This window comes from Oncorhynchus mykiss, chromosome 8, assembly GCF_013265735.2.
Source record: "Oncorhynchus mykiss isolate Arlee chromosome 8, USDA_OmykA_1.1, whole genome shotgun sequence".
Lineage (NCBI taxonomy): Eukaryota > Metazoa > Chordata > Actinopteri > Salmoniformes > Salmonidae > Oncorhynchus > Oncorhynchus mykiss.
Genome location: NC_048572.1, coordinates 82,760,260 through 82,784,395, shown reverse-complemented (window position 1 = coordinate 82,784,395; position 24,136 = coordinate 82,760,260). Strand labels below are relative to the sequence as shown.

At 47.7% G+C, this 24,136-nt stretch overlaps 1 protein-coding gene across 2 annotated transcripts in view; it reads left to right on the top strand.

Annotated features, from left to right (window-relative positions):
- The window catches only part of LOC110530782 (rho guanine nucleotide exchange factor 18), a 52,047-nt gene extending 29,640 nt beyond the window's left edge, over positions 1 to 22,407 (top strand). For both annotated transcript variants that reach the window (XM_036986533.1, XM_036986532.1), the window contains exons 14-22: positions 1,116 to 1,195; positions 1,492 to 1,539; positions 6,813 to 6,995; positions 7,540 to 7,692; positions 9,956 to 10,084; positions 10,194 to 10,556; positions 14,102 to 14,303; positions 20,400 to 20,498; positions 20,799 to 22,407. In XM_036986533.1, coding sequence (XP_036842428.1) covers positions 1,116 to 1,195; positions 1,492 to 1,539; positions 6,813 to 6,995; positions 7,540 to 7,692; positions 9,956 to 10,084; positions 10,194 to 10,556; positions 14,102 to 14,303; positions 20,400 to 20,498; positions 20,799 to 20,983 — 1,442 coding nt within the window. In that variant the 3' untranslated portion in view covers positions 20,984 to 22,407. The remainder of the gene's footprint in view (positions 1 to 1,115; positions 1,196 to 1,491; positions 1,540 to 6,812; positions 6,996 to 7,539; positions 7,693 to 9,955; positions 10,085 to 10,193; positions 10,557 to 14,101; positions 14,304 to 20,399; positions 20,499 to 20,798) is intronic.
- The last annotated feature ends 1,729 nt before the right edge of the window (positions 22,408 to 24,136 follow it).

Genomic DNA, 24,136 nt, shown 5'->3' with positions numbered 1-24,136 from the left:
TCGTGGTATCCAATTGGTAGTTACAGTCTTGTCTCGTCGCTGCAACTCCCGTACGGACTTGGGAGAAGAGAAGGTCAAGAGCCATGCGTCCTCCGAAATACAACCCAACCAAGCCGCACTGCTTCTTGACACAATGCCCACTTACCCCTGAAGCCAGCCTCACCAATGTGTTGGAGGAAACACCATACACCCGGCGACCATGTCAGTGTGCACTGCGCCCATCCCACCACAGGAGTCGCTAGTGCGCGATGGGACGAGGATATCCCTGCCGACGCTGGGCCGATTGTGTGCCGCCCCATGGGTCTCCCGGTCGCGGCCGGCTGCGACAGAGCCTGAACTCGAATCCAGAATCTCTAGTGGCACAGCTAGCACTGCGATGCAGTGTCTTGGGCCTTCCGAGTGGTGCAGTGGTCTATCAAGAGTAAGTCTGTCGGTCTGTCGCTCAGTTGGTCTGTCGGTCTGTCGCTCAGTTGGTCTGTCGGTCTGTCGCTCAGTTGGTCTGACGGTCTGCCGCTCAGTCGGTCTGCCGCTCAGTTGGTCTGTCGGTCTGTCGCTCAGTCGGTCTGCCGGTCTGCCGCTCAGTCGGTCTGCCGCTCAGTCGGTCTGCCGCTCAGTCGGTCAGTCGGTCTGCTGCTCAGTCGGTCTGCCGCTCATACAGAGGGACTATTATGTCCATATCTGGTCCTATCGTTCCTCTACCACTGTCCATATCTGGTCCTATCGTTCCTCTACCACTGTCCATATCTGGTCCTATCGTTCCTCTACCTCTGTCCATATCTGGTCCTATCGTTCCTCTACCACTGTCCATATCTGGTCCTATCGTTCCTCTACCACTGTCCATATCTGGTCCTATCGTTCCTCTGCCACTGTCCATATCTAGTCCTATCGTTCCTCTACCACTGTCCATATCTGGTCCTATCGTTCCTCTACCACTGTCCATATCTGGTGCTATCGTTCCTCTACCACTGTCCATATCTGGTCCTATCGTTCCTCTACCACTGTCCATATCTGGTCCTATCGTTCCTCTACCACTGTCCATATCTGGTGCTATCGTTCCTCATATCTCACAAATCCAGTGTTATCTTTTGAACACAGTTTAACATAATGTTTTCCAGATGTGGAGGGACGACCTCAACGTTCAAACTCTGACCCCCAGCTACAGAACCTTGACCAATCAGAGAGCCTGGAACTGTCGGTGAGTGACCGGCTATCCCAATCTCCTCGCAAGTGTGCTCTTGTTTTCTCCTCAGAGAGGAAGGGAGGTGTGGACTAGTTTTTAGTTTGTCTGATTCATGGTTTAGTGATTACAAGCTGATGAGGCACCAGAATCATACTGTAGTTCTCCATGCTCAAATCCATCCTTCCCTGAAGCCAAGTTAGGTGTTACTAGATTACTCTCAACCTGAACATACAATATCTTGATGTTTAGTCTCCTGAATATCTGAAGTCAATTGGTTTTCTTGTCTCAACCTTATTTCTCAATCTCCCCAGTTATTTTGCGCCGTGCTGACGCTCTCACATAGACTCTACGGTCTGCAGGTAAGACATACACCGACTGTACAAAACATTAAGAACACCTGCTCTTTCCATGACACACTGACCAGGTGAATCCAGGTGAAAGATATGATCCCTTATTGGATGTCACTTGTTAAATACACTTCAATCAGTGTAGATGAAGGGGAGGAGACGGGTTAAAGAAGGATTTTTAAGCCTTGAGGAAATGTTGACACGGATTATGTATGTGTGCCATTCAGAGGGTGAATAGGCAAGACAAAATATTAGTGTCTTTGAACAGGGTATGGTAGTAGCTGCCAGGCGCACCAGTTTGTGTCAAGAACTGCAATGCTGCTGTGTTTTTCCACGAGCAACCGTTTCCCGCGTGTATCAAGAATGGTCCACCGCCCAAAGGACATCCAGCCAACTTACCTCAACATGGGCCAGCATCCCTGTGGAACGCTTTCGACACCCTTGTAGAGTCCATGCCCTGACGAATTGAGGCTGTTCTGAGGGCAAAGGGGGTGGGCGGGTGCGCAACTCAATATTAGGAAGGTGTTTCAAATGTTTGGTATACTCAGTGCATATATTATTTACATGCTACAGACACAGTTGTAGGTTCATCCTGTCTTATCTTACCAGTCTGAAGTGTGTCTCCCTGCCTCTCCCTAGTCTGAAGTGTGTCTCCCTGCCTCTCCCTAGTCTGAAGTGTGTCCCCCTGCCTCTCCCTATGTCCCCTGCCTCTCCCTAGTCTGAAGTGTGTCCCCTGCCTCTCCCTAGTCTGAAGTGTGTCCCCCTGCCTCTCCCTAGTCTGAAGTGTGTCCCCCTGCCTCTCCCTAGTCTGAAGTGTGTCCCCCTGCCTCTCCCTAGTCTGAAGTTTGTCCCCTGCCTCTCCCTAGTCTGAAGTTTGTCCCCTGCCTCTCCCTAGTCTGAAGTGTGTCCCCTGCCTCTCCCTAGTCTGAAGTGTGTCTCCCTGCCTCTCCCTATGTCCCCTGCCTCTCCCTAGTCTGAAGTGTGTGTCCCTGCCTCTCCCTAGTCTGAAGTGTGTATCCCTGCCTCTCCCTAGTCTGAAGTGTGTCCCCCTGCCTCTCCCTAGTCTGAAGTTTGTCCCCTGCCTCTCCCTAGTCTGAAGTGTGTCTCCCTGCCTCTCCCTAGTCTGAAGTGTGTCTCCCTGCCTCTCCCTGTCTCTCCCTGGTCTGAAGTGTGTCCCCTTCCTCTCCCTAGTCTGAAGTGTGTCTCCCTGCCTCTCCCTATGTCCCCTGCCTCTCCCTAGTCTGAAGTGTGTCTCCCTTCCTCTCCCTAGTCTGAAGTTTGTACCCTGCCTCTCCCTAGTCTGAAGTTTGTCCCCTGCCTCTCCCTAGTCTGAAGTGTGTCCCCCTGCCTCTCCCTAGTCTGAAGTTTGTCCCCTGCCTCTCCCTAGTCTGAAGTTTGTACCCTGCCTCTCCCTAGTCTGAAGTTTGTACCCTGCCTCTCCCTAGTCTGAAGTGTGTCCCCCTGCCTCTCCCTAGTCTGAAGTGTGTGTCCCTGCCTCTCCCTAGTCTGAAGTTTGTCCCCTGCCTCTCCCTATGTCCCCTGCCTCTCCCTAGTCTAAAGTGTGTCTCCCTTCCTCTCCCTAGTCTGAAGTATGTCCCCTTCCTCTCCCTAGTCTGAAGTATGTCCCCCTGCCTCTCCCTATGTCCCCTTCCTCTCCCTAGTCTGAAGTGTGTCTCCCTGCCTCTCCCTATGTCCCCTGCCTCTCCCTAGTCTGAAGTGTGTCCCCCTGCCTCTCCCTAGTCTGAAGTGTGTCCCCTTCCTCTCCCTAGTCTGAAGTATGTACCTTGCCTCTCCCTAGTCTGAAGTGTGTCCCCTTCCTCTCCCTAGTCTGAAGTATGTCCCCTGCCTCTCCCTAGTCTGAAGTTTGTCCCCTGCCTCTCCCTAGTCTGAAGTGTGTCCCCCTTCCTCTCCCTAGTCTGAAGTATGTCCCCTGCCTCTCCCTAGTCTGAAGTGTGTCCCCTTCCTCTCCCTAGTCTGAAGTATGTCCCCTGCCTCTCCCTAGTCTGAAGTATGTCCCCTGCCTCTCCCTAGTCTGAAGTGTGTCCCCCTGCCTCTCCCTAGTCTGAAGTATGTCCCCTGCCTCTCCCTAGTCTGAAGTTTGTCCCCCTGCCTCTCCCTAGTCTGAAGTTTGTCCCCCTTCCTCTCCCTAGTCTGAAGTTTGTCCCCCTTCCTCTCCCTAGTCTGAAGTTTGTCCCCCTTCCTCTCCCTAGTCTGAAGTTTGTCCCCCTTCCTCTCCCTAGTCTGAAGTTTGTCCCCCTTCCTCTCCCTAGTCTGAAGTGTGTCCCCTGCCTCTCCCTAGTCTGAAGTTTGTCCCCCTGCCTCTCCCTAGTCTGAAGTTTGTCCCCCTGCCTCTCCCTAGTCTGAAGTTTGTCCCCCTGCCTCTCCCTAGTCTGAAGTTTGTACCCTTCCTCTCCCTAGTCTGAAGTTTGTCCCCCTTCCTCTCCCTAGTCTGAAGTTTGTCCCCCTGCCTCTCCCTATGTCCCCTGCCTCTCCCTAGTCTGAAGTGTGTCTCCCTGCCTCTCCCTATGTCCCCTGCCTCTCCCTAGTCTGAAGTGTGTCCCCCTGCCTCTCCCTAGTCTGAAGTGTGTCCCCTTCCTCTCCCTAGTCTGAAGTATGTACCTTGCCTCTCCCTAGTCTGAAGTGTGTCCCCTTCCTCTCCCTAGTCTGAAGTATGTCCCCTGCCTCTCCCTAGTCTGAAGTTTGTCCCCTGCCTCTCCCTAGTCTGAAGTGTGTCCCCCTTCCTCTCCCTAGTCTGAAGTATGTCCCCTGCCTCTCCCTAGTCTGAAGTGTGTCCCCTTCCTCTCCCTAGTCTGAAGTATGTCCCCTGCCTCTCCCTAGTCTGAAGTATGTCCCCTGCCTCTCCCTAGTCTGAAGTGTGTCCCCCTGCCTCTCCCTAGTCTGAAGTATGTCCCCTGCCTCTCCCTAGTCTGAAGTTTGTCCCCCTGCCTCTCCCTAGTCTGAAGTTTGTCCCCCTTCCTCTCCCTAGTCTGAAGTTTGTCCCCCTTCCTCTCCCTAGTCTGAAGTTTGTCCCCCTTCCTCTCCCTAGTCTGAAGTTTGTCCCCCTTCCTCTCCCTAGTCTGAAGTTTGTCCCCCTTCCTCTCCCTAGTCTGAAGTGTGTCCCCTGCCTCTCCCTAGTCTGAAGTTTGTCCCCCTGCCTCTCCCTAGTCTGAAGTTTGTCCCCCTGCCTCTCCCTAGTCTGAAGTTTGTCCCCCTGCCTCTCCCTAGTCTGAAGTTTGTACCCTTCCTCTCCCTAGTCTGAAGTTTGTCCCCCTTCCTCTCCCTAGTCTGAAGTTTGTCCCCCTGCCTCTCCCTAGTCTGAAGTTTGTACCCTTCCTCTCCCTAGTCTGAAGTTTGTCCCCCTTCCTCTCCCTAGTCTGAAGTGTGTCTCCCTTCCTCTCCCTAGTCTGAAGTGTGTCCCCTTCCTCTCCCTAGTCTGAAGTTTGTCCCCCTGCCTCTCCCTAGTCTGAAGTTTGTACCCTTCCTCTCCCTAGTCTGAAGTTTGTCCCCCTTCCTCTCCCTAGTCTGAAGTTTGTCCCCCTGCCTCTCCCTAGTCTGAAGTTTGTCCCCCTGCCTCTCCCTAGTCTGAAGTATGTCCCCTGCCTCTCCCTAGTCTGAAGTATGTCCCCTTCCTCTCCCTAGTCTGAAGTGTGTCCCCTTCCTCTCCCTAGTCTGAAGTATGTCCCCTGCCTCTCCCTAGTCTGAAGTTTGTCTCCCTTCCTCTCCCTAGTCTGAAGTATGTCCCCTGCCTCTCCCTAGTCTGAAGTGTGTCTCCCTGCCTCTCCCTAGTCTGAAGTTTGTTTCCCTTCCTCTCCCTAGTCTGAAGTATGTCCCCTGCCTCTCCCTAGTCTGAAGTGTGTCTCCCTGCCTCTCCCTAGTCTGAAGTATGTCCCCTGCCTCTCCCTAGTCTGAAGTTTGTCTCCCTTCCTCTCCCTAGTCTGAAGTTTGTCTCCCTTCCTCTCCCTAGTCTGAAGTATGTCCCCTGCCTCTCCCTAGTCTGAAGTTTGTCTCCCTTCCTCTCCCTAGTCTGAAGTTTGTCTCCCTTCCTCTCCCTAGTCTGAAGTATGTCCCCTGCCTCTCCCTAGTCTGAAGTGTGTCTCCCTGCCTCTCCCTAGTCTGAAGTATGTCCCCTGCCTCTCCCTAGTCTGAAGTGTGTCTCCCTGCCTCTCCCTAGTCTGAAGTTTGTCTCCCTTCCTCTCCCTAGTCTGAAGTTTGTCTCCCTTCCTCTCCCTAGTCTGAAGTGTGTCTCCCTGCCTCTCCCTAGTCTGAAGTATGTCCCCTGCCTCTCCCTAGTCTGAAGTGTGTCTCCCTGCCTCTCCCTAGTCTGAAGTTTGTCTCCCTTCCTCTCCCTTGTCTGAAGTGTGTCTCCCTGCCTCTCCCTAGTCTGAAGTATGTCCCCTGCCTCTCCCTAGTCTGAAGTGTGTCTCCCTGCCTCTCCCTAGTCTGAAGTGTGTCTCCCTTCCTCTCCCTAGTCTGAAGTGTGTCTCCCTGCCTCTCCCTAGTCTGAAGTATGTCCCCTGCCTCTCCCTAGTCTGAAGTATGTCCCCTGCCTCTCCCTAGTCTGAAGTGTGTCTCCCTGCCTCTCCCTAGTCTGAAGTTTGTCTCCCTTCCTCTCCCTAGTCTGAAGTGTGTCTCCCTGCCTCTCCCTAGTCTGAAGTTTGTCTCCCTTCCTCTCCCTAGTCTGAAGTATGTCCCCTGCCTCTCCCTAGTCTGAAGTGTGTCCCCTTCCTCTCCCTAGTCTGAAGTTTGTCTCCCTTCCTCTCCCTAGTCTGAAGTATGTCCCCTGCCTCTCCCTAGTCTGAAGTGTGTCCCCTTCCTCTCCCTAGTCTGAAGTTTGTCTCCCTTCCTCTCCCTAGTCTGAAGTATGTCCCCTGCCTCTCCCTAGTCTGAAGTGTGTCCCCTTCCTCTCCCTAGTCTGAAGTATGTCCCCTGCCTCTCCCTAGTCTGAAGTGTGTCCCCTTCCTCTCCCTAGTCTGAAGTTTGTCTCCCTTCCTCTCCCTAGTCTGAAGTATGTCCCCTGCCTCTCCCTAGTCTGAAGTGTGTCCCCTTCCTCTCCCTAGTCTGAAGTTTGTACCCTGTCCATCACTGGTGTTAAAGGCAAGATGCACCCATTTTGAATGTTACTTCATATTTGTGCTTCCCCTCGATTCCCAGGGTCATTTCATGTTTTCACGTGTATCTGGGCTATTCACGTTCAAGCAGGAAGGAAATACATGTAGTATGATGAGTTTTGCATCATATGCCCTCTGCCTCCTGGTGTTAAATATGTCCACTGTCCCTCTCCGTAGGCCATCGTCTCGCAGCAGGACAGCCACATTGAGCTCCAGCGTGCCTCTCTTTTGGAGCGTGAGCGTCCGGGTCGCAACCGAGGCAACATGCTCCTGGAGCAGGAGAAACAACGTAACCTGGAGAAACAGAGAGAAGAGGTGGCCAACTTCCACAAGCTGCAGACACAGCACCGTCAAAACCAGGTACAATACAGTGTATTGTGTTAGGGAAGCGGAGGTAGGGAAATTCAACTCTGGACCTCGAAGTCAGATCCGCTGTTTTTGTCATGGTTCCCCTCTAATCAGGGACTGATTTAGCCCTAGGACACCCGGTGGGTTCAATTCATTATCTGGTAGAACAGAAATCCAGCAGGCTCCGGACCTTTTAAGTTAAGAGTTGAATACCCCTGATGTAGTGGATCTATCTCATCTCTCTCTCTCTCTCTCTCTCTCTCTCTCTCTCTCTCTCTCCATCTCTCTATCTCTGCATCTCTCCATCTCATCTCTCTCTCCATCTCATCTCTCTCTCCATCTCTCTCTCCATCTCATCTCTCTCTCCATCTCATCTCTCTCTCCATCTCATCTCTCTCCATCTCTCCATCTCATCTCTCTCCATCTCTCCATCTCATCTCTCTCTCTCTCCATCTCATCTCTCCATCTCTCCATTTCATCTCTATCTCTCTCTCTCTCCATCTCATCTCTCCATCTCTCTCTCTCCATCTCATCTTTCATCCATCTCTATCCCCAGGCTCGCTGGGAGAAGGAGCGGGAGCGTCACCGGCTGCAGGCGGAGGTCCTAGAGGCGGAGCTAAGACAGAGAGAGGAGGAGTGTAGGAGACTGGAGAAGAAACTAGAGACGGAGAGAGAGGAGCTGGAGAGACAGAGAGAGACATACCAACAGGTTGCTGCTTCCTTACAATATAATAATATACAGGAGAAAATCTGACCTCTCTGAAATGAAAATGGATGGCCCTCCCTTCAGTGAAAATATATTTTTACCCTCCCTGAACGTTTGAAAAAGTGATCCACCCCTATACCCCAAATAATAATTAAAACATAAAATGGATAGCAGAGAACATGCCAATCATTTACCCTCATTCCTAGGACAAACCAGAGTCTTAGATATTCAGTTTTAGAAACTGTTCTTCGTTTTGTAAGCATTACATGGCAAAGTACCCAGAAGGTTGTCAATTCACAGACTACCGCGGTCAAGAGTAGGGGTGAAGAGAGATCCGTTGTAATAAAAGCACTAAATTCATCTATCATATTTTTGCAGGCCAAGAAAAATGAGCCTTTTTATGAACTCATTTCATGCAATTCTATGTCATTTCTACGTGACTGTAGACGAGCAGAATCTATTTTAATACCACAACAGAGCATGACAACGAATGTGCACATGCTCCAGTGCCAGATACATTTTGATTTCTATACAGGCTAGTGTTAAAAAAAAGAGGACAGTCTAACAGTGATAAAGTTGTCTATCAAGTGTAAAAATATAGCAGAACACAACCAGTTACGACTGAAGTCTCTGATCATCAATGAATTTCAGAAAAATACATTCATTGTTTAACACAGCAGCCGCATATCATCAGGTAGGCCAATATACACTTGTAACTTTTTTTCATATGCAAAACTATCATTTTCTAATTCATTCCATGATACTGTTGTTACAAAATAGATTTGTGTTGGCTGTGATTAGGGTACGGAAATGTAAGAGCCTCTGCTGGGCTAAATTTAACAAACTAGGCATGCATAGCTCACCACATGATCCTCATACCCGAGACTGGCCAAACTCGTGTTTTATAAAAGCCAATTCAAAAGGCACTGTAGAATCACTGACTGTATAGCCTAATAAGACATTTGTCATTTAATTATTATTTAATTCAAAGTATTTTTTACATGTAGTATTTCATCACAATAAATAAATGTATAGGCATGTTGTTGAAACTCCTGCTAGCTTCTTGCATGTCTCAAATGCTTCACAATGGATTTCTTAAATGGCCTTGAAATAATAATAATAATAATAATAATAATATAGCCTAAATAATACATTTGTTTGTTCCTTCTTAGGCTACCTGGCTGGCTCCTGACTGATTTAGAGTTAATATGTTGTTTAATAGCGTGTTGAAATATTGAATGTCAATTGAAAGTGACAGAATCACACATTACTTCCCAAGCAAAGTACATGTTTTGTCTCCTCAGCAACAGAAGGTTGTAGCGAAGACTCTGAATGTGATAGAGACAAACCAAAGACATCCCATATGCATCGGAGTCACGTCTTTCCCAGCATTGTTCAGCTTGTTTCTAGCATGAAGAATTTGAAAAATAAACAACAAATTCTTATTTACAATGACGGCCTACACCGGCCAAACCCGGATGCTGGGCCAATTGTGCGCCGCCCTATGGGACTCCCAGTCACGGCCGGTTGTGATGCAGGCTAGATTCAAACCAGGGTATCTGTACTGACGCCTCTAGCACTGAGATGGAATGGAACCAGGGTGTCTGTAGTGTCTTAGACCGCTGTGAAACAGCCTGAATGGAACCAGGGTGTTAGACCACTGTGCTATGCTTTCATCCATTTCCTATAACAACAGCCACAATACCCTCACATACTGTACCCTCACATACTGTACCCTCACATACTGTACCCTCACATAACCCCTCAATACCAGATCTGGTTTTAACTGAACACACCAAGCTCTTCATTTAAGACAGATATTTATACGGAGTGCACGGTGACTGACAACATGTATGGATAGTAGCCTAGAAGACCAGAGGGAAGAGTGAACCCTACCTGCCCTCCAACACCACTTCCAGCAGCATCTGGTCTCCCGTCCAGGGACCGACCAGGACCAACCCTGCATAGCTTCAGAGGCAAGCTAGTAGTCAGATGTAGTGTGGTATGTTGCTGACAGCGGAAGGTAGCCTAGCAGTCAGAGCAGTGGACCAGGAACCGAAAGGTTGCTGGTTCGAATACTCGAGTCGACATGGTAAAAAATCTGCCAGTGCCCTTGAGCAAGGCACTTATCCCTAATTTTCTTCAGGGTCACCGTGCTACTATGGTTGACCCTGTAAAACAACACATTTCACTGCACCTATCCGGTGTATGTGACAATATTAGTTTATTTAAAGTAATTTCCATTTGTCATGTAACGTACCAACAGGATCTGGAGAGGCTGAGGGAGTCAATGAGGACGGTGGAAAAACAGAAGGAGCACCTCAATACACAGATGAAGTTGAAGCAGAACAAGACCGTCACCAACCCTGGGAGTTTTAACTTCAAAGCTCAGCAGGTGGGGATGTGGTGTGGTCGTTAAGAACTGAGGACCAATAGTGTGAGGAGCTGTTGTTGATGTATTTGTAGATGTTTACATCATCCGGACATTCTATTCTTCTCCTCAGGCTCCCCTCTCCCAGTCCTTCCGAGGGGATCCTCCCCTCCTCTCCCAGTCCTTCCGAGGGGATCCTCCCCTCCTCTCCCAGTCCTTCCGAGGGGATCCTCCCCTCCTCTCCCAGTCCTTCCGAGGGGATCTTCCCCTCTCCCAGTCCTTCCGAGTGGATCCTCCCCTCCTCTCCCAATCCTTCCGAGGGGATCCTTCCCTCTCCCAGTCCTTCCGAGGCGATCCTCCCCTCCTCTCCCAGTCCTTCCGAGGGGACCTGACAGCTGATTGGATGAAGGGAAGAGAGGTGATCCAGATCCCCAAGGTCCTTGTCCCCCCCAGCCTCTCTGTAGCCACCAACATTTTCCTGGAGCAGCCCCCGAAGGTGAGCTACATAGGACGTAATAGGACAGTGCATTCAGAAAGTATTCAGACCCCCTGACTTCTTCCAAAAAATTTTACGTTACAGCCTTATTCTAAAATGGAATACATCGTTTTTTTCCCTCATCAATCTACACACATTACCCCATAATGACAAAGCAAAAATAGGTTTTTAGAAATTTTAGCAAATGTTATAAAAAATTCAACTGAAATATCACATTTACATACACAATATCACATTTACATACACAATATCACATTTAAATACACAATATCACATTTACATACACTATTACATTTACATACACAATATCACATTTACATACACAATATCACATTTACATACACAATATCACATTTACATACACAATATCACATTTAAATACACAATATCACATTTACATACACTATTACATTTACATACACAATATCACATTTACATACACAATATCACATTTACATACACAATATCACATACACAATATCACATTTACATACACAATATCACATACACAATATCACATTTACATACACAATATCACATTTACATACACATTTCCCTGAGTACAGGGTGTTGAGACCCTGTACTCAGTAATTTATTGGTACACCTGTATTTGTGGAGTTTCTCCCATTCTTCTCTGCAGATCCTCTCAAGCTCTGTCAGGTTGAATGGGGAGTGTCGCTACACAGCTATTTTCAGGTCTCTCCAGAGCTGTTTAATCGGGTTCAAGTCTGGGCTCTGGCTGGGCCACTCAAGGACATTCAGAGACTTGCCCGAACCCACTCTTGCATTGTTTTGGCTGTGTACTTAGGGTCGTTGTCCTGTTAACTTGTTATGGCTGCAATCCCGCTAACGGAATCGATATGACAACTACCAGTGAAAATAGAGGGAGACAAATTCAAACCACAGAAATCTCATAATTACAATTCCTAAAACACATGTGTCTTATATCATTTTAAAGTTAATCTTGTTATTAATCCCATCAAAGTGTCCGATTTCAAATAGGCTTTTCAGCGAAAGCACTACAAACGATTATGTCAGGTCTCCACCAAACCACAATAAGCACAGCCATTTTCCAGCGAAATATAGCATTCACAAAAAGCAGAAATAGAGATAAAATGAATCACTAACCTTGAATTATCTTCATCAGATGACACTCATAGGACTTCATGTTACACAATACATGCATGTTTTGTTTGATAAAGTTCATATTTATATTAAAAAATCGGAGTTTACATTGGCGTATTAGGTTCACTAGTTACAAAAACATCAAGTGATTTTGCATAGCCACATCGTTTCAACAGAAATACTCATCATAAATGTAGATGATAATACAAGTTATACACATGGAATTATAGATATACCTCTCCTTAATGCAACCGCTGTGTCAGATTTCAAAAAAAGTTTACGGAAAAAGCACACTATGCAATAATCTGAGACGGAGCTCAGAACAGTAGCCAAATTAGCAGCCATGTCGGAGTCAACAGAAACCAGAAAATACATGATAAATGTTTCCTTACCTTTGATGAACTTCATCAGAATGCAGTCCTAGGAATCCCAGGTCCACAATAAATGCTTGATTTGTTCGAAGATTTGTCCGTTATTTATGTCCAATTAGCTACTTTGGTTAGCGCGTTTGGTAAACATATCCAAAGTCACAAAGCGCGTCCACTATAACGTGATGAAATGTCCAAAAGTTCCGTAACAGTCAGTAGAAACATGTCAACCGATGTACTGAATCAATCTTTAGAATGTTGTTTACATAGATCTTGAATAACATTCCAACCGGAGAATTAGAATGACTTCAGATGACCGGTGGAACGCAGGTCCTTCCCCTGTGAACGCGCATGGTGAAAGCATGATCAACTCGTGGCAGTGGTGACTATTTCCTGTCTCATTCAACCCCCCTTCACATTAGAGTCATCAGACAAAGTTCTATTGACTGTTGACATCTAGTGGAAGGCGTAGGAAGTGAAAACTCATCCATATCTCGCTGTAATTTCAATGAGAGCTTGGTTGAAAATCTGCTACCCCCAGAAAAAATACAAACAGGAAGTGGAATTTCTCAGGTTTTTGCCTGCAATATGAGTTCTGTTTTACTCTCAGACATAATTCAAACAGTTTTAGAAACTTCAGAGTGTTTTCTATCCAATACTAATAATAATATGCATATGTTAGCAACTGAGACTGAGGAGCTGGCTGTTTACAATGGGCACCTTTTCATCCAAGCTACTCAATACTGCCCCTGCAGCCATAAAAAGTTAAAAGGTGAACCTTTGCCCAGTCTGAGGTCCTGAGAGCTCTGGAGCAGGTTTTCATCAAGGATCTCTGTTCAGCTTTCCCTTGATGCTGACTAGTCTCCCAGTACCTGCTGCTAAAAAACATCCCCACAGCATGATGCTGCCACCACCATGCTTCACCGTAGGGTTGCTGCCAGGTTTCCTCCTAAAGTTCAATCTTGGTTTCATCAGACCAGAGAATCTTGTTTCCCATTGTATGAGAATCCTTTAGGTGGGCTGTGGGCTGTCATGTGCCTTTTACTCAGGAGTGGCTTCCGTCTGGCCACTCTACCATAAAGGCCTAATTGGTGGAGTGCTGCACATATGGTTTTCCTTCTGGAAGGTTCTCCCATCTCCGCAGAGGAATTCTGGAGCTCTGTCAGAGTGACCATCGGGACCAGGGCCTTTCTCCCCCGATTGCTTAGTTTGGCCCAGCGGCCAGCTCTAGGAAGAGTATTGGCGGTTCCAAACTTCTTCCATTTAATGATGGAAGCCACTGTGTTCTTGGGGACCTTCAACAATTCCTTCGACCTCATGGCTTGGTTTTTACTCTAACATGCACCGTCAACTGTGGGACCTTATATAGATAGGTGTGTGCCTTTCTAAATCATGTCCAATCAATTGAATTTACCACATATGGATTCCAATCAAGTTGTAGAATCATCTCAAGGATGATCAATGGAACAGGATGCATCTGAGCTCAATTTTTGAGTATCATAGTAAAGGTAGCAAAGGTACTTATGTAAATAAGGTATTTCAGTTTTTTATTTGTTATAAATTTGCACAAATTCTAAAAACCTGTTTTTGCTTTGTCATTATGGGTTATTGTGTGTAGATTGACGAGGGGAAAAAATGATTGAATCCATTTTAGAATAAGGCTGTAACGTAACAAAATGTGGAAAAGGTTGAGGGGTCTGAATACTTTCCAAATGCACTGTACCGACCATGGTTTTCTAGAAATCCCAGTTAGAGGATTCCTGGAATCAGGAAATAGTACTTTGTCAAGTTAGGAGTATTTTTCAACCCTAACCAACTACGTGAATGTGTGCTCACTTCCCAGTGTTTTTCTATTGTAACATGTTGTTCAATAGTGTATTGATATTGTGTATTTTGCATGCTGAATTTCCATGTAAATGGACAGTAATGTTCCCATTCGGTGCACTTGGTACAACACTCTTGCCAGTTAGATCTCCATAGCTGTGTGTTGTAACTCATTTTCCAGTAGTTCATTCACAGTTATATTCATAACTTTACGTTATTATATCTTAGGTGCCCCCTCGCAGGGAGAGCATCAGCCCCGGGCCCCCTAAACCGGAGTTCCCCATCCACCTGATCAGCACAACCAACCAGGTGGTTCACAAACCAGGGGCCGTGCAACAGCAGATACCCACCAAGCTGGCTGTCCTTGGTAACAAGGGCAAGGAGAAGAGCAGTAAGAAGAGGTCCCACCACAAGCGCAATCACAGCGCAGGTAAGAACCCGGCTCAGTAGAACACGGCGCAATTCAGAACACGGCGCAATTCAGAACACGGCGCAGGTCAGAACACGGCTCAGGTCAGAACAGAACACGGCTCAGGTCAGAACAGAACAGAACACGGCTCAGGACAGAACAGAACACGGCTCAGGTCATAACAGAACAGAACACGGCGCAGGTCAGAACAGAACAGAACACGGCGCAGAACAGAACAGAACACGGCTCAGGTCAGAACAGAACAGAACACGGCTCAGGTCAGAACACAACAGAACACGGCTCAGGACAGAACAGAGTAGAACACGGCGCAGGTCAGAACAGAACAGAACACGGCTCAGGACAGAACAGAGTAGAACACGGCTCAGGTCAGAACAGAGTAGAACACGGCTCAGGTCAGAACAGAGTAGAACACGGCTCAGGTCAGAACAGAACAGAACACGGCTCAGGTCAGAACACGGCGCAGGTCATAACAGAACAGAACACGGCTCAGGTCATAACAGAACAGAACAGAACACAGCGCAGGTCAGAACAGAACAGAACACGGCTCAGGTCATAACAGAACAGAACACGGCTCAGGTCATAACAGAACAGAACACGACGCAGGTCAGAACAGAACAGAACACAGCGCAGGTCAGAACAGAACAGAACACAGCGCAAGTCAGAACAGAACAGAACACGGCTCAGGTCATAACAGAACAGAACACGGCTCAGGTCATAACAGAACAGAACACGGCGCAGGTCATAACAGAACAGAACACGGCTCAGGTCATAACAGAACAGAACACGGCTCAGGTCAGAACAGAACAGAACACGGCTCAGGTCAGAACAGAACAGAACACGGCGCAGGTCATAACAGAACAGAACACGGCTCAGGTCAGAACAGAACAGAACACGGCGCAGGTCATAACAGAACAGAACACGGCGCAGGTCATAACAGAACAGAACACGGCTCAGATCATAACAGAACAGAACACGGCTCAGGTCAGAACAGAACAGAACACGGCTCAGGTCATAACAGAACAGAACACGGCTCAGGTCATAACAGAACAGAACACGGCTCAGGTCAGAACAGAACAGAACACGGCTCAGGTCAGAACAGAACAGAACACGGCGCAGGTCAGAACAGAACACGGCTCAGGTCAGAACAGAACACGGCGCAGGTCAGAACAGAACAGAACACGGCGCAGGTCAGAACAGAACACGGCGCAGGTCAGAACAGAACACGGCGCAGAACAGAACACGGCTCAGGTCAGGGGGGCGCCGCCAACCCAGACAGGATGACCACATCAGTGAATCAACCCACTCAGGTGACGCACCCCCTCCATGGACGGCATGAGATAACCCCAGTAAGCCAGTGACTCAGCCCCTGTAATAGGGTTAGAGGCAGAGAATCCCAGTGGAAAGAGACAGAGACAGCAAGGGCGGTTCGTTGCTCCAGAGACTTTCCGTTCACCTTCCCACTCCTGGGCCAGACTACACTCAATCATATGACCCACTGAAGAGATGAGTCTTCAGTAGAGACTTAAAGGTTGAGACCGAGTTTGCGTCTCTGACATGGGTAGGCAGACCGTTCCATAAAAATTTAGCTCTATAAGAGAAAGCCCTGCCTCCAGCTGTTTGCTTAGAAATTCTAGGGACAATTAGGAGGCCTGCGTCTTGTGACCGTAGTGTACGTGTAGGTATGTACGGCAGGACCAAATCAGAGAGATAGGTAGGAGCAAGCCCATGTAATGCTTTGTAGGTTAGCAGTAAAACCTTGAAATCAGCCCTTGCTTTGACAGGAAGCCAGTGTAGAGAGGCTAGCACTGGAGTAATATGATCACATTTTTTGGTTCTAGTCAGGATTCTAGCAGCCGTATTTAGCACTAACTGAAGTTTATTTAGTGCTTTATCCGGGTAGCCGGAAAGTAGAGCATTGCAGTAGTCTAACCTAGAAGTGACAAAAGCATGGATTAATTTTTCTGCATCATTTTTGGACAGAAAGTTTCTGATTTTGCAATGTTACGTAGAAGGAAAAAAGCTGTCCTTGAAATGGTCTTGATATGTTCTTCAAAAGAGAGATCAGGGTCCAGAGTAACGCCGAGGTCCTTCACAGTTTTATTTGAGACGACTGTACAACCATTAAGATTAATTGTCAGATTCAACAGAAGATCTCTTTGTTTCTTGGGACCTAGAACAAGCATCTCTGTTTTATCCGAGTTTAAAAGTAGAAAGTTTGCAGCCATCCACTTCCTTATGTCTGAAACACATGCTTCTAGCAAGGGCAATTTTGGGGCTTCACCATGTTTCATTGAAATGTACAGCTGTGTGTCATCCGCATAGCAGTGAAAGTTAACATTATGTTTTCGAATAACATCCCCAAGAGGTAAAATATATAGTGAAAACAATAGTGGTCCTAAAACGGAACCTTGAGGAACACCGAAATTTACAGTTGATTTGTCAGAAAACAAAACATTCACAGAGACAAACTGATATCTTTCCGACAGATAAGATCTAAACCAGGCCAGAACTTGTCCGTGTAGACCAATTTGGGTTTCCAATCTCTCCAAAAGTATGTGGTGATCGATGGTATCAAAAGCAGCACTAAGGTCTAGGAGCACGAGGACAGATGCAGAGCCTCGGTCCGATGCCATTAAAATGTCATTTACCACCTTCACAAGTGCCGTCTCAGTGCTATGATGGGGTCTAAAACCAGACTGAAGCATTTCGTATACATTGTTTGTCTTCAGGAAGGCAGTGAGTTGCTGCGCAACAGCCTTTTCTAAAATTTTTGAGAGGCATGGAAGATTCGATATAGGCCGATAGTTTTTTATATTTTCTGGGTCAAGGTTTAGGTTTTTCAAGAGAGGTTTTATTACTGCCACTTTTAGTGAGTTTGGTACACATCCGGTGGATAGAGAGACATTTATTATGTTCAACATAGGAGGACCAAGCACAGGAAGCAGCTCTTTCAGTAGTTTAGTTGGAATAGAACACGGCGCAGAACACGGCGCAGGTCAGAACAAAACACGGCTCAGGTCAGAACAGAACACGGCTCAGGTCATAACAGAACCGAACATGGCTCAGGTCATAACAGAACAGAACAGAACACGGCGCAGGTCAGAACAGAACACGGCTCAGGTCAGAACAGAACACGGCTCAGGTCAGAACAGAACAGAACACGGCTCAGGTCAGAACAGAACACGGCTCAGGTCAGAACAGAACAGAACACGGCTCAGGTCAGAACAGAACACAGCTCAGGTCAGAACAGAACACGGCGCAGGTCAGAACAGAACACGGCGCAGGTCAGAACAGAACTCAGCGCAGGTCAGAACAGAACACGGCGCAGGTCAGAACAGCACAGAACACGGCGCAGGTCAGAACAGAACAGAACACGGCGCAGGTCAGAACAGAACAGAACACGGCTCAGGTCAGAACACGGCGCAGGTCAGAACAGCACAGAACACGGCGCAGGTCAGAACAGAACACAGCTCAGTAGAACACGGCACAGGTCAGAACAGAACACAGCTCAGTAGAACACGGCGCAGGTCAGAACAGCACAGAACACGGCGCAGGTCAGAACAGCACAGAACACGGCGCAGGTCAGAACAGCACAGAACACGGCACAGGTCAGAACAGCACAGAACACGACGCAGGTCAGAACAGCACAGAACACGGCACAGGTCAGAACAGCACACGACGCAGGTCAGAACAGAACACGGCGCAGGTCAGAACAGCACAGAACACGACGCAGGTCAGAACAGAACACGGCGCAGGTCAGAACAGAACACGGCGCAGGTCAGAACAGCACAGAACACGACGCAGGTCAGAACAGCACAGAACACGGCGCAGGTCAGAACAGCACAGAACACGGCACAGGTCAGAACAGAACAGAACACGGCTCAGGTCAGAACAGAACAGAACACGGCGCAGGTCATAACAGAACAGAACACGGCACAGGTCAGAACAGCACAGAACACGGCTCAGGTCAGAACAGCACAGAACACGACGCAGGTCAGAACAGCACAGAACACGACGCAGGTCAGAACAGCACAGAACACGGCACAGGTCAGAACAGCACACGACGCAGGTCAGAACAGCACAGAACACGGCTCAGGTCATAACAGAACAGAACACGGCACAGGTCAGAACAGCACAGAACACGGCGCAGGTCAGAACAGCACAGAACACGGCACAGGTCAGAACAGAACACGACGCAGGTCAGAACAGAACACAGCTCAGTAGAACACGGCGCAGGTCAGAACAGCACAGAACACGGCGCAGGTCAGAACAGCACAGAACACGACGCAGGTCAGAACAGAACACAGCTCAGTAGAACACGGCACAGGTCAGAACAGCACAGAACACGGCGCAGGTCAGAACAGCACAGAACACGGCACAGGTCAGAACAGAACACGACGCAGGTCAGAACAGAACACAGCTCAGTAGAACACGGCGCAGGTCAGAACAGCACAGAACACGGCACAGGTCAGAACAGAACACGACGCAGGTCAGAACAGAACACAGCTCAGTAGAACACGGCGCAGGTCAGAACAGCACAGAACACGGCGCAGGTCAGAACAGCACAGAACACGACGCAGGTCAGAACAGAACACAGCTCAGTAGAACACGGCACAGGTCAGAACAGCACAGAACACGGCGCAGGTCAGAACAGCACAGAACACGGCACAGGTCAGAACAGAACACGACGCAGGTCAGAACAGAACACAGCTCAGTAGAACACGGCGCAGGTCAGAACAGCACAGAACACGGCGCAGGTCAGAACAGCACAGAACACGACGCAGGTCAGAACAGAACACAGCTCAGTAGAACACGGCGCAGGTCAGAACAGCACAGAACACGGCGCAGGTCAGAACAGAACACGGCGCAGGTCAGAACAGCACAGAACACGGCGCAGGTCAGAACAGCACAGAACACGGCGCAGGTCAGAACAGAACACGGCGCAGGTCAGAACAGAACACGGCGCAGGTCAGAACAGAACACAGCTCAGTAGAACACGGCGCAGGTCAGAACAGAACACGGCGCAGGTCAGAACAGAACACAGCTCAGTAGAACACGGCGCAGGTCAGAACAGAACACGGCGCAGGTCAGAACAGAACACGGCGCAGGTCAGAACAGAACACAGCTCAGTAGAACACGGCGCAGGTCAGAACAGAACACGGCGCAGGTCAGAACAGAACAGCACAGAACACGGCACAGGTCAGAACAGCACAGAACACGGCGCAGGTCAGAACAGAACACGGCGCAGGTCAGAACAGAACACGGCGCAGGTCAGAACAGAACACGGCTCGGGTCAGAACAGAACACGGCTCGGGTCAGAACAGCACAGAACACGGCGCAGGTCAGAACACTGCGCATGTCAGAACACGGCTCAGGTCAGAACAGAACATGGCTCAGTAGAACACGGCGCAGGTCAGAACAGAACATGGCTCAGTAGAACACGGCTCAGGTCAGAACAGAACACGACGCAAGTCAGAACAGAACACGGCGCAGGTCAGAACAGAACATGGCTCAGTAGAACACAGCGCAGGTCAGAACAGAACATGGCTCAGTAGAACACGGCTCAGGTCAGAACAGAACACGGCGCAAGTCAGAACAGAACACAGCGCAGGTCAGAACAGAACATGGCTCAGTAGAACACGGCTCAGGTCAGAACTGTACACGGCTTATTTCAGAACAGAACAGAACACGGCTCAGGTCAGAACAGAACATGGCTCAGTAGAACACGGCTCAGGTCAGAACTGTACACGGCACTCCTATAATCTCAAACCTTCCGTTTATTAGTCATGTACTGATTCACTTGTTTTGAAGTCCTACTCTTTCCTCTTGACCTCAGCTGTGCTAGGGGAAATCATAACATTTACCCCATATTGATATTTTCTATGATCTGTTAAAGCAGTGTGCGTATATCTCCACCACAGGAGGCTTGTGGTAATGGCTGGAGTGGAATCACTGGAATGGTATCAAACACATGGTTTCTATGCATTTGATGCCATTCCATTTGCTCTGTTCCAGACATTATTATGAGCCGTCCTCCCCTCAGCATCCTCCACTGATCTCCATAGTTCTGATGCAGTGTTCTCTTTCCTCCTGCAGCGTCCATAGAAATGTCTCAGGTGGTGCCGATCAGAGTGACAGGAAATCAGAGTCTGAGAGGGAAGAAGACTGTGAGCCCACAGAGAAACTACCAATTAGGTAAGAGCCCTCACAGAAACTACATCAGGTAAAACCCGTTACTGATGCTACCAATCAGGTAAGAGCCCTCACTGATACTACCAATCAGGTAAAACCCCTCACTGATACTACCAATCAGGTAAAACCCCTCACTGATGCTACCAATCAGGTAAGAGCCCTCACTGGACCTACCAATCATCTAAGACGAGAACCTTGGGAGTTCCAGATACATATTGTCTGATTTTTACTGTTTTAACATCTCAGGAACTAAATTAACACACACAATAACTAAGTTAACCGTACGCTGTTATGCCTCTTCAGATGATTTCTTTAGTCCTCCAGAGCCCCTGTCCAGCGCTAAGCCCTCCCAGACCCTGTCGTCCAGCAGCAGCATGAGGACCAATAACCAGAGCCACGTCCCTCCACCCAAATCTCCACCTCCCCCTCCACCCTTCCCCAAAGACATAGCAAGCAAACCAACCAAGGAACACGTTATCTACCTGTAAAGATGTGATTTATATATTTTTTTTTACTGATTGGGCTTTCTAATTGCTGGTACTTATTGAGTTCCTGTTGAATTTCCACATTTCCAAAATTAATTTCTATTGTTTGGATGAGTGCTTGTCTCTAAACTCTCTCTGCACTCAAGTCTTTATGTTTTTAAGCCTTTTTAAAGATGATTTAAATTCATGTTAGGAAGCTGGTTATTACTTTGAATTGTTTACAGGTCTGAGGTGCCAAGCACGTAATCTCAGAGCGCATTAGAAACTCTTTTAAATTTGAATTGACCTGTTCCTCGTTTTGTATTTCTTCATGTCATAGAATGTATGGAAGTAAATGTTCATTTAGCTGTGAGGTGTAAAACTGACCAGTTTACCAGACGCAGTTTAAGTTTAGTCCAGCACTAAAAAAAGATTCTCAGTTGAGATTCTCCCAGTTTAAACATTTTTTTTTGTCCAAGACTAGGCTTAATCTGTGTCTGGGAAATGGGCCCTTATGGTATGGGAATTATGGTGTATTTTAACACTGTGAATAATAATGACTACTGTACTAAATTATGCCAATTCTACTGTGGTTTATGCCATTTTGTGATTTTTGTTATGAAGTTTACAGGAGAGGGTTTCATGACATTTTGTCAGACAGCTTCTCCACACCCATATCAACATGGATTGTTGTCAGTCAAGTTTTAGTTTAGTTTTACGACAGGAAAGTTTGTGTGTGAGAGTGAAATGTTAGAACTATCTTATGTGTGTACTTTGAACAAGAGGCAAAGCGTTTTGCCAGATGGTTTTTGTTCATCGTGTACCTGTCAAAAGGTTATGTTCTGGGAACTTTTTGAACAATGTTCTACGGGGAAGATGTTTGGAAGGATTTGTGAAGTATGTTGCTCATGGTTACACGGTTTCCAGTGAACACAGTCTGGGAATAGAATTAGAACACGTATGACAAAACATTTGTTTTTACTGCTCTAATTACGTCGCTACTATCTTCAAAATGGAATCTCCCTATAACACATGTTCTATTGTTTCTACTATGCTGTTGTTCCTTCTAACCTGGGTGGTTCCAGCCCTGAATGCTGATTGGCTGATATAGCCGTGGTATATCACACTGTGTGCCACGGGTATGACAAAACATTTGTTTTTACTGCTCTAATTATGTCGGTAACCAGTTTATAATAGCAATAAGGCCAGACGTGGTGTGGTATATGGCCAATATACCACGGCTAAGGACTGTGTCCAGGTACGCCGCGTTGCGTCGTTCGTAAGAACAGCCCTTAGCCGTGGTATATTGGCCATATACCACACCACGTCTGGCCTTATTGCTTAAATATGGTCTGGACATTCTGCTGTGATGTTGATGTCCTGGAGAACTGTTGTGGTTCCCATCCACAGCCGATGGAAGGAATAAAAAATAATGATGTTGCCTGTAATCAGCCTTGCCTGTTTGTTTCTAGAAGGAGGGCTCAGTCAAGTCAGGCCGGGGTTCAATCCAATGGTTTCCTTTAAAATCTGCATTGGCGTAATCGGATTGAATCACCGGCCTCAATGTCACCTCCGAATGACTCACTTCCTCCCATCCCATGTCCAGTCTGAAATAGCAGTGAAGCAGAGCAAGGACAAAGCAGTTCTGTCGTCGTGTATGTTTTGCCTCCAGTTCAGCCCCTCAATGGGTGAATCTCAATTGTATTTCCTTGATTCCTTTCATCCTCTCGCTTCAAAACACTTGGATGAGGTCAGAGGGGTACCTCAGAATTATAGTCACCATTCTTCTTCTGTTGCTAATATAAAACATTCAGTTGGTGGTATATGACCTGGCAGTAGCTTGAGTTCTGAATGGAGAGTCTGTCTGACTGGGAGAGTCACTCCGGGAGCCGATGGAGACTTGATGCCCTGTCACTACCTGGTTGCCTGGTCCTGGTTGCCTGGTCCTGGTTGCCTGGTCCTGGTTGCCTGGTCCTGGTTGCCTGGTCCTGGTTGCCTGGTCCTGGTTGCCTGGTCCTGGTTGCCTGGTCCTGGTTGCCTGGTCCTGGTTGCCTGGTCCTGCCCGTTAGCGCTGATGAAGTCTCCTCTGGCTCCCGGAGTGACTCTCCCAGTCAGACAGAGACTCTCCATTCAGAACTGATGATTCACACAGCACTGCAGCGCCTCCCTTGGCTCTCATCTCATCAGCAAGGCAGGCACACATTGTGGAGAGAAGGCTAGAGAGTCTGACTGCTGTGAGAGTGTCATTTGAGACGGGGCCAGAATGAAAAGGGTCATTTCATATTCAGTTGCAGTACAACTCTAGCTACTGCCAGGTCATATACCACCAACTGAACGTTTTTATATTCGCAACAGAAGAAGAATGGTGACTATATTTCTGAGGTTGGCAAATGATGAAGCCATGCAGAGGATGAAATGCTTTGTTTATTTATTTTGGCATCCTCCTCAGATGTTTACAAACCACCTGGTGACGTCATCAAATAACCCTGGTGAATATCTCATCTCATTGGCTGCAAAATAGTGTGCGGATGAATCTTGACAGGTCGCAAATACTGAGCTATGTTGTATGCTCAAACTATCCTGAACAAAAATATAAACGCAACATGCAACAATTTCAAACATTTTACTGAGTTACAGTTCATATAAGGAAATCTGTCAATTGAAATGAATTAATTTGGCCCTAATCTATGGATTTCACCTGACTGGGTGAGGGTGCAGCCATGGGTGGGCCTGGGCACACCCAATGGGGAGCCAGGCCCAGCCAATCAGAATGGCCCGCAAAAGGGCATAGGCCCCAGAAAAAGGGCTTTATTACAGACAGAAATACTCCTCAGTTTCATCAGCTGTCTGGGTTGCTGGTCTTCGACGATCTCGCAGGTGAAGAAGCCGGATGTGGAGGTCCTGGGCTGGCGTGGTTACACGTGGTCTGTGGTTGTGTGGCTGGTTGGACGTAATGCAAAATTCTCTACAAATGACGTTGGAGGCGGCTTATGGTAGAGAAATTAACATTCTTTGGCAATAGCTCTGGCGGACATTCCTGCAGTCAGCATGCCAATTGCACGCTCCCTCAACTTTATCTGTGGCATTGCGTTGTGTGTCAGAACTGCACATTTTTCATGATTACTGATCAATTTCTTCATACATTTATAATTAGTAAGTTTTATGTTTTCACAAATA